Raw genomic sequence first — 10,948 nt, 5'->3', positions numbered from 1 at the left:
ACATTATAACTATTCTCTTATATGTGATTGAAATAACATTAAGAATGTACTTAAATAATATAACGATACTAATTGTCTTAATTACACAAAATATGAATTGTAATTATTAAATGCACATTATGAATATTCTTGAAATATAACATAAATAGAATAGTAAAGATAACATTAAGAAGAATAAAAATTGTACCAAATTTTGAATATATATTAGTTACTAGTATAATTTATTAATCATTATATGATATTGGTAATTCCATTCTTAAATAATATAATGGATGAGAATTTGTTGAATATTTAATTACTACCATTATATTATTTAATTAAATGATTACAATGGTAGATATATTCACCGAAAAATATAAGTATTTTTCTATTAGGAATATATAAAAATAACAAATCAATTATGATTATCTTTTTATTAAATTAATTAATAATTCTCGAAAATAATTATATATGAAATTCTATAGCTTAGAAACATTATCTCATTCTAATAGCTCATCAAATCATTTAGTATAACAAAATAAGATATAAAAAATAGTATTAAAATTAATACTCAAGGATTCGAAACATTATTAGTATATTTCAAACTACAAATTAATATAAGTACACATAAGATCAATTATAAAATCAAGAATTTGAATATATATTAGTTACTAGCATAATTTATTAATCATTATATGATACTGATAATATTACACAAAATATGAATTGTAATTATTAAATGCACATTATGAATATTCTTGAAATATAATAATGGTAGATATATTCACCGGAAAATATATCTATTTTTTATTAGGAATATATAAAAATAACAAATTAATTATGAGAATCTTTAATTAACTCATCAACTCCTTTAGTATAACAAAATAAGATAAAAATATTATTAAAATTAATACTCAAGGATTTGAAACATTATTAGTATATTTCAAACTACAAATTAATACAGGTACACATAAGATCAATTATAAAATCAAGAATTTGTATGTGAATCCAATAGTATAAAACATAATGAGCCACAATCTAAAATTAATATAATAATAGTCTTATTTTTATTAAACTTACTGAAAACAGTATGTCTTTGATTTGATTTTATAGTTATCATGTAACTGATTCTTGTACCTCTATTTTATTAAAAACAATCATAAGATATACAAAGTTGTATGCATTATAACACATATTTGATTTATATTTTGTTTGAATTAATTTTTATTATTTAATTTTAGGCAACACTCATTATGGATATATTTTATTTAAGGTTTAGTGATTGATTCTAATATATCTATGTTACTATTACAATACTAAAATAGTAATACTATGAAATATAATATATACAAAATATTAAAGATAGCAGATTAAGAAATTTAACAATCATAACAATTTATATTAAACTGAAATTATTAATATTATTAGGAGGTCAAGTTTGAGCATAATCATAAAAACATGTTTGTTACTTGCAGCCATTGCACGATAGACATGTGGTTATTTGATTCTTGAAATATAACATAAATAAAATATTAAAGATACTAGATTAAGAAGATCAAAAGACAGCGATGATTTCATCCTTAATTAATATAACGGATGAGAATTTGTGGAATATTTATATGATTATTTTTTTACTATCTCTGAATGTTCAAAGTTAATTAATTTTTTTCCACCGGTTAATGACAAAATCACGCCCATTTGACATGATAAAAGATATAAATGACTCTAAGCAACTATGGAAGATTGTTGTTAGAATTTTGATATTTGGTATGTTCAAATGCCACCAAAACTAGCGTATCTTGATATGATATTGGTGGACAGTGAGGTTGTAATTTATATGATTTCAAATAATACATTTAATTCATATAATTTTCGTTTATAATATTATATTGTTTTATGTATTGTAGGGTAGTAAGATACAAGTTAATGTTAGGAAAGATGAATTCAATGAGTGGAGTCATAAATTGAAAGAGCATGAGACTTATATTATGGACAATTTTAATATTGTGCATAATGATATTTTATTACTGGTACAACACTTAAAGAGAAAGACATTCTTGATATTCCAGTATGTGAATATTGTTTCAAAAAATTTGAGGACATACTAGCTAGGAATTTTCGCACTGATTTGTTAGTAGGTTAGATTAAAATACTTCTTTCATTTTAGTTCAGTCAAAACTTTTTAACTCAAAAATTACTTTAATTATATGCAACATTGATAATACTTTTTTATTAACTCAAATAAATATTATCGGAGTTGTTGATGAACTAATATTCTCCGGGACTAAGACAAACTTAAAAAAAGTCAACTTAAACATGAAGGATCTTAGGTGATTTTTTATATTGTTATCAATAATGTTGATTTATTTATTTATATAAATGTTTCTAATTTTTCTAACTTAATTTTAAAAAAGTAAGCAACGTTGATGTCATTAGTTGTACTCTTTGGGAAGGTCATGCAATGAAATATATCAACCACTTATATAATAGATGAATAGATGCATCCATGATTATTATCCTAACACATGCAAGAATCAAAGAATCACAAAGTCATAATAATTTTTAAAACTTGCATGTGTTAATCAAATTAAATATCCTTTATTTCTATGACTTATTTACATTACTATTTTATCCTTAGTTAAGTAAATATCCACCATCCTTTTGTAATTCATGGTGTGGCTCAAAATTGTTGATAAATGAATAAATTTCAAACATATATAAGTTCAGAAGCAGATACTATTTATTTACGAACAAATATTTATAAAATTAACATTGAATGTAGAATTATTGTTAGGTATCAGTGGCGGAATACACCTAGAAGGGGGTTGAATAGGTGTGGCGGAGCTCAAGTTCCACTTTTTGGGTTTTTACACACTTGCTGAAAAATACTGAGTTAATCGACTAAGCATTGTTCATAATCGATTAACCAGTAACACAACCAGAATGATCAGGATAGCAACTTGCGTAGTTATTAACCAACACACAAACAGATATACAACAGATACTTTTATGCAAGATTAACAAGAACATAGCAAGGAACAAGTATGCAAAATATTAGCTCCAAACTCGCATTAAAACATCTTGAAATATAAAAGAGAAAAGGATAGAAAAGATTGCGCAGGGATTTTATCCTGATTCGTTTTGTTGTCCACTGCAAAACTACATCCAGTCCTCCCCTCTGATTTGGGAGATTTTCCTTCTTCACTATAGAACACAATGTACGTTACATACACGCTTCCAATTACAAGACTCAAACGCTCCTTTCTTGGAACCCAAAGAACTTCGTCACCTTTGGTTTGACCTTTCCCAAAACCGCCTCCCAAGAAAACCTTTCTTACGCGATTCGGCCCCAGCCAAGGTATCACCCTTTATCCCAAGACCTCCAAGTCTTTGTGTGAAGAACACCTTACCTAATCGCAGCTAGGATTTTCCCAATCCTTGAATAACAATGCTTTGAGTTATTAATGAGTATTTAATACTCGGATATTACAATAAAGAAACCTAAGCAAGAACTCACAAGAACGTCCTAGTCTAATATGAATGTCCATGCATGAGGTTTCTGAAAATATGCAATCATAAAGAATTATCTCTTTTTCTTTTCAAGAAATACAAGAATAATGCAAGAAAGCTTTTCAAAGAATCATGCAATATGAATATGTAAACTAAAGCCTTAGCATGATCTAATCTTTCTCATATTCAACACTCTCTTAATAGATTCTAACAATGATGATCTATCTCTTTTCTCTGTGTTTTTTTTCTCTTAGTCGTTTCTGCAATTAGCCAGTATTTATACAAAACAGATTTTACCTCTAAAAACGGTTTTTCAGTTATGCAGTTGAAAACAACAGAAAACACTCACGTTAATCGATTAAGCCATGAGGTTAATCGATTAACCAATGTATTTTTAATACATGATTAAATGGTAAACTACTTATATGTTATATGCTCATGCAATACATGATTTCCAAATATAATACCTTTAATGCATAAAATCAATATATAAAATGTATGAACCTAATTATCATATACTTGTAGATGATGTCTCATTTTAGTGGATTAATTACTTTATTAAGTCTTCTGAGACTCACATCTAGGTTTACCTAACTTAGACTCAATATCTATGGCAAGCATTTTAGACTTCTAAAAAGATAAGAATTATAACATAAGTCTAATAAGACACCACTTGAGCCATCGACATGTTGATTGTTGAGTCATCTTCAAGCTTTAACTAATTCCTTGCCTTCATCAAACCATAGACAAACGTTGCTAATGCAATCCTTGACACTTTGCACTCTCAATTATAACCTTGATTCTACTATTTTCAAATATAGTTTTTAGGCAATTCAATATTGTGAGACATTAAGTCAAGGTATAAGTGAAGTAAAAAAAGAAGTAAAAATATAGTTTTCACACAATTATATATGACAATTTAAAGTGTACAAAGTAAAAAAAAAGATGGAAGATATTAATACATGATAATGATGGTAAAACTCTAATGTCAACAACAAATGTTTTTTATAAGAAACTTTTCCAAAACCTATAACATGTATTTTACTTTTACTTTAAGATTTGTATACTACATTATTATTATTTTTCCTAAAATCTAATATGTCATTTATTTCAACTTTACGAGTTTAAATACAAACTAACAAAGTTAAGGTTATACTCCATGATATTTATCATAAAATATGTTAATTATTTACACAATATTACAACATAACAATATTTTCTTTCTAATTTATTATACAACTTTGAAATTTAATTCTTTAAATTTCTACCACCAATAAAACACACCAACCCATACAAATACACGGGTATCCTACTAGTTTACCTACTAAAATACATACATATACAATTTAATATTTTAAATCTAACCATACATTTAGTGTGATTTTGACATTGCCTTTAATCCATAAATCACTTCTTTGATTGTGAATAATGTTTACATGAACATGATAAAAAGTACATATAATTTAGGATAGAGCTGTATATTTGGTACGATAAGAAATAATAATTAATAAAAGAGAAGAAGAGTATACACTAACGAATTTGTCCAAAAATGAAAATCAGTTATGATAACTATATGTTATTAGAGAGAAGTTTGCAAAAGTTGTGTGTAATGTCAACCATTGTAGATTATTTTCACTTTATATTAAGTTTATGAGAATAGAGTAACTTACTCTAAGTTTTAAATTTATTCCCCAGCATATTCAACAATTTTAGGGAAATTCAATTGTTTGAATTAGAAAGTATATCTAAATCATTAAATATTCATAAAATTAATAGTTAGGATGAGAAGTAAATTTAAAAAACTTATTCTTAAAGTAAGTGGATATTCACTCTAAATTTATATGTTACATTTCTTATATTTAAGTTTTTTTATTAAAAAATATAAGAGAAAGATAATTATATAAAAAAAGAAAGTAAAAATGCAAGTCGATAAGTACGTTGTGTCAGTATACACCCTACTAAAAGCATACACAGTAGTGAAATTGAAAAGTGATCAATACCGTGAGAGGATACTACCATGCCACTGCACTGAATGCACTACTTGTTACTATTTTCAAAATACTTCATAGTATTTTATCACAAAATTGTCCCTCAAATAATTCTTATATTTTGATAGTACTATTAATCTTTTAAAAAACAATCGATCAAACTTTGGTGTGATTTTTCTTAAGCAATCAAACCGATTTTTCACCAATTTTGATTTGTTGAACTTTGTTTGTCAACAAAAAAAAAATGAAATACCACTTAACCATAACTAGAAAACAATTTGGTGCATAGCTTATCCCGTTTTACTCCTCTGACCATTACCCTCAAACATTGTCACTACCATGTACTAGGGACTAAGTTCAACCAAAGCAATCTAATATACTAGAAGATTAATCATTCATTCCCATCTAAAATCCAACTCCCAAACTAACCTTTAAGGTATCAAGTTGTAACAACCTTCTCGATTATTTAGGAAATATAAAAGGCAATATAGTTTTGCAACTGCTTTCATTAACTAGGCCTATTATCATCATTACTGAATCAACATATCTATCATAAGAAAACTACCAATCCTAGTCCTACACAATTAACTATCAGTGCTCAATATATATAGGGCAACCCATTTCACCAGCAGCAACAAAAAATACAAGACATAAACCTCTAAAGTCTGAGATTGTGAAATCTTCATATCTCGAGCATGAGTGCCTTTTAAAGATGTGTTACCTCATCACCCGGGGAAAGTTGTCCACAACATCCGCCTTTGATCGGGTTTGATATGCACCCTTAAACCCTGATCAGATTCCAAGGAAGGACATGAAGCCCCCCATCAAAGCTCCTGAGGTCATTCTTATCTTACATTGTCCATGCATACAATTTTTTTTCTCTTAAAATTATCTTACTCGTAGCATAAATCTTGAACTCCTCAGAAGGTGGATCAAATAGTAAAGAAAATACATGTCTTTACAACTGAACTAAGACATCAGAAGAGGAAAAAAAGTTATTCAAATACATGGGTAATGTCATAAATACTTGAATACAGCATGAATGGTATCACAATTACTCAATAAACAATACACCATTGCCTATCCAATTTAGAACTAGTTCAGATAAGCATAATAGCTTCTCTCTGCTAAAGGGACCACAATCATCATTTCAAAAACTCATCTTTTCCCTGATCCCAATCAAAGTACATGTTACAAACAAAAGAACAGCCAATTATTTTTAAAACAAATTAAAAATCCCAATTTGGCTTATTATCTTCAGCATATAACAAAGGCAAATGTTTTAGCACCTTCCTAAGTTCAATTTCCAATAAGAATTTTCACTGCCCATCTAAACCCATCTCATAGAACAAATTGGCTCATAATTAAATTAGAATAAATCAAATTCAAAATGAAAAGAAAACCAAACCAATATCCTAACTAAGTTCTAACATGATAAATGCTAAAAGTACAGTTTTCTACCACTTTGGCCATTATCCATGGCCTTCAAACCATTCCAATTTGCTTCTGCTTCCTCATCTCCATTACCTTCCTATGGGAATTTGAATGCAAGTCACTACGAAAAGATGGGCTACTTGCAGGGCGGTACTCAGGCACGAGACGCCCAGACTTAAACCTTACCCCGCATGCATTACAAAGTGTTTTTGGCCCAAGGGGGCCTGCACGCCATTGCGGAGTTTTTTCAGCTCCACAGTGCAGACATTTCCTCCCAATGGTTGGGATTGTTATCACTTCTGCTTTGGCATTTTCCTTGCTTGGCTGTCTTGTCCAGGAATGCTGGGCAGAGATGCCAGAATTGCCAGGGAGACGCCTACTGCGAGACTTGCTCCGTGCACGGACAGGGACCTTCAGGTTATCATAGCCGGCTAAAAGGCTAATGCTGTTAGTGCTGTTATTACTGTTGCTACTGCTTGTGCTGTGTTCAAGCATTGAACCTGTCTGGTGCTTTGATAAGTTGGGTTGAATAGAGGTTATGTCAACAAATGTTTCAACAGCAGGAAATGCATCTTTGTTCGATAGCCATTCAAGCTCTTCTTCTGCAAACTCCTGAAACGCAAAAACGAGGGAACAATAATCTTCATATCATTCTCTAGATACTAAAAAAGGATTATCCTAGTCAACTCAGACATCAGACTCATGCAGTTAGTCACAGGCGCAATGATGTTCAAACCCCAACTAGAAACATTTTACACTCACTGAAAGATAATCTATATATTTTGTTGTTAATATATGCTGCAATTAACTCATCCAAGTACACCAAAAAAAAAACTCTTAACTCTAGTGGATTCAAACTAAACGATATTTATTTCACAAACACTTCTCCTATTGTCTCTCCCTTTTGTAATCATAGAAGCCCTTAAGAAGTCATAAATCAATAAAAACCAACATGTTCAATTTTCTCAAGATGTCATAACATAACTTTTCCAAAAAAAGGTTAAAGTCGAACATCAAACTTACAGAAAATGGAGGGCTAGGGTCACCCATGTCCAATGGGCATAAGGATGCTGGATCACTGCATTTTGGGTTAAGTTCAAGAAAGGCTTTCCGGTTTTTGTCCTCATCATCATCTTCTTCACCCATGCCTAATGAGAAATCTAATAGGTCATCCACAAAACCAATGGCCTCCATCCCTGAAAAGAAAGAAAACTGAAGCATAAAAGTGGTTTTTACTGAGAGGAAAAATAAATGTATGGCCCAAGATATGTACGAAAAAAAGAAGATAAAATAACGAATAGCATGCCGCAAAAGTTACTAGAGTAAAGAAGTTCAACTTTTTTTACTGTTTATAAGTATGGATGATGGAATTAAAAACACAATGTAGAAAAAGTTAAGTCTAGAAGCTTAAGATGTCATGTCTGCAGATTTTGCATGAGAGTAAGATATAGACCAACAAGTGATATGGAAGAGAAAATATTGATAGCTAATCAAAACACCTACCCTAAAGTTGCACTTGCGGCAATGATACATGCATTATGGCAGGTTTGGTTGCTATAATGTAACAAGTGCTACTTGCACTAAGCTGAATTAAGCTTTTGGATTTTTATTTCCACCTGGAGTTATTCCTTAAACATGCTGTATGCACCAAATTTGGCCATCTACCAGAACTTTCTGACCTACGTGGTTTCTGGGAGAAACTTATGTCTCTCTATTCAGGTAGTATTCTACTCATTTTTCTATCTCCTTGATCTCTGTTTTTCCCTTTTCTCTCTTTTCTGTTCGATGTTCTTGGTTTCTTCATTATCTGTTTTGTTCTTCTGTATTTTATGTTGTTTTGCTTGATTATGTTCCATGTGTCCAAGTGGTTAAAAAAAATCTGGATACTATTCTGTGCGTCTATTCCTTTTGGATTCTAACTCTATCTCTATTGCATAATCATTACATATATATGCGGTTTTGCAAGTTTGGCTATATTCTAATGTACCATTCTAATCTTTTTGGGTTCTAATTCTATCTTCTAGCTTTGTTTCATACTCAATCAGATTCCAAAACAAGACGATAAACTATATCTTTCACCTTTGATATATTCATGTAAAAAAAAAATTTGAAAAGAATCTAGTCTATGTCTATCTAATATCTATCTGAACTATTTTATAAAAGAATTTTTAAACATATTTTTAAAAAAGCTGCCCTGCAAGTATAAAGCCATTTTGGGGCGCTGGCACAGTTTCAAAGTTATGTCTCAGGCACGCTTGGCACATGTCCAAGCCGACAAAAAGTAATTTTTTAATTTAACACCTGGTGGGTAGTGTCGAAGAAGTGCCAGTGTTGGAAGTGTGCCCAATACTCCAACACCTCAAGATGGGAAGGTTTTCGTGCTTCATAGATGAAGATTTAACAAAGTAAGAAGTGCATACATGGTTAAGAAACCAAAAGACTGAGAAACACATCTTAGTGAAACAATAAAGTCAAAATTAATGTAAAGGGGCAAATTTAGATCAAAACATTAACCTTCAGAAACACAGTAAAACATTTGTACACATGCCTTCAATAAAAAGAAAAACATGGAAAAAAATGATGTTAAGTACTTCAGTCAACCATATTTATCAGAACTAGTGGGTTATACTTTTCTTAAAGCAGCTAAGGAGACTATCAGGAATAACTAAAGGACTTCAAAAAATAACAATTGAAGAGTGAAAAAAATTGTATAAATGAATAATTAAAGAGTTCATACTTAATACTTGTGAATTAATACAGCAAACATAAACTATTCTACATTTCCACTCACCCAGGCATATAAAACATTATACAAAATAAGAGCAACAGTGAAGATAGAAGTAAAAAATTAATATTTAAAAAACAAAGAACAATAATAAAGAGACAGAAATGAAGAAACAACCCTCGATATGAAGAAACAACAATGAAGTCACCAACCCATTTAAAGTTTTCAACCATTTTGCAGCATATTCAGTTAACACATGAAAATTAAACATGGTAGCTAAAAAACCAAGAAACAAGTGAAAAGTAAGGCTTTTGAAAACATGGGTAAGAACCATAAAGAAGAAACAGTACCTGCAAGCTTGTGAACTGGTTAAGACAACAGAAAGTTGAGACAGCAACAGAAAAGAGAGTTGAGGCTTTGAGATATTGAGGGAATGGGAGACAAGGGATGGTGAAATTAGGGAAGGCCAATTTTGGGATTTTTGTTCTTGTCTTTCTTCACTTTTTGTCTTTACATTATATTTCATTTCATTACCAAAAGGTCTTGGTATAGATAGGTAAGGTCTCACTAGATATTTATAATAATCTTTTAATTTTATTGAACAATACTTATTGGGAGGACAAAAGTCAGTGAAATTAATTTCTAATTGAGAAGATACTTTTGGTGGCACAAAAAATCTATTTCTTTTTACTATTTTTTGTTATGGAAAATATTTAGTGTGAATTATAATTCATGAACTTTATTTTCTATTATTATAAAAGTTGGAATTTGAATGAAATTTTTTAGGAAAGATTTTCAATTCAAGAGTATATGAATTTTATTTTGTTTGAATAATTAATATAAAGTTTTGAATTTGGAAATAAGGTGATTAGTGTTTTGTAAACTGTTTTATTATTAGTAAAAGTGCAATCCTTCCGTAGTTAAGATAGGAGGAAAAATTTTGGTATCCAATATATTCATTTACCTTTTACATAATAAACTGTTTTTTTTTACGATGTGTGGTTGTATTGTCAGTAAATATCATTCTCGTGAATTGAATTTTTGATGTTAGATATTTCTTAGAGTAAATTATATTGATATCCCTGAGTTTTAGTGAAATTACACAAATCACTTATTACTTTTCTATACCTACACAAACTTTCCCTAATTTTTATACTTTCATTACATTGACCACCATTCATAATAAATAAGTGTAATCTTTTAAACAAAAAAATGTGATAAATGCAATTAAGTTAAACAAAATATGATATATTGTGTAGACAAGTCTAAATAATATACAAATCAATGTATCTTTATTATTTTTGGTTACAAA

The 10,948-nt window shown here is 29.5% G+C and overlaps 1 protein-coding gene across 2 annotated transcripts; it reads right to left on the bottom strand.

Moving 5' to 3' along the window:
- LOC109352460 (GATA transcription factor 1-like) lies at nucleotides 6,669-10,157 on the bottom strand. Of its 2 annotated transcripts, none has more exons than XM_019594459.1 (3): nucleotides 9,987-10,157; nucleotides 7,935-8,123; nucleotides 6,669-7,523 (listed from the first exon to the last, which is right to left on the bottom strand). In XM_019594459.1, the coding sequence occupies exons 2-3, from the start codon at nucleotides 8,103-8,105 to the stop codon at nucleotides 6,963-6,965; spliced, it is 732 nt and encodes a 243-aa protein (XP_019450004.1). In that variant the 5' UTR covers nucleotides 8,106-8,123; nucleotides 9,987-10,157; the 3' UTR covers nucleotides 6,669-6,962. The 2 variants fall into 2 exon arrangements, with proteins under 2 accessions (XP_019450004.1, XP_019450003.1); XM_019594458.1 differs by having other exon boundaries at nucleotides 7,935-8,107.

Source organism: Lupinus angustifolius, chromosome LG07, assembly GCF_001865875.1.
Source record: "Lupinus angustifolius cultivar Tanjil chromosome LG07, LupAngTanjil_v1.0, whole genome shotgun sequence".
NCBI lineage: Eukaryota > Viridiplantae > Streptophyta > Magnoliopsida > Fabales > Fabaceae > Lupinus > Lupinus angustifolius.
The sequence above is the reverse complement of the archived record's forward strand: the minus strand, read 5'-3'. Positions and strand labels throughout refer to the sequence as shown.

Bases quoted from the DNA above. Each gene is read 5' to 3' on its own strand.
- LOC109352460 (XM_019594459.1), bottom strand. From the start codon at position 8,105: ATGGAGGCCATTGGTTTTGTGGATGACCTATTAGATTTCTCATTAGGC. The intron at 7,524-7,934 runs GTAAGTTTGATG...TTTGCGTTTCAG, and splicing joins ACCCTAGCCCTCCATTTTCT to GAGTTTGCAGAAGAAGAGCT.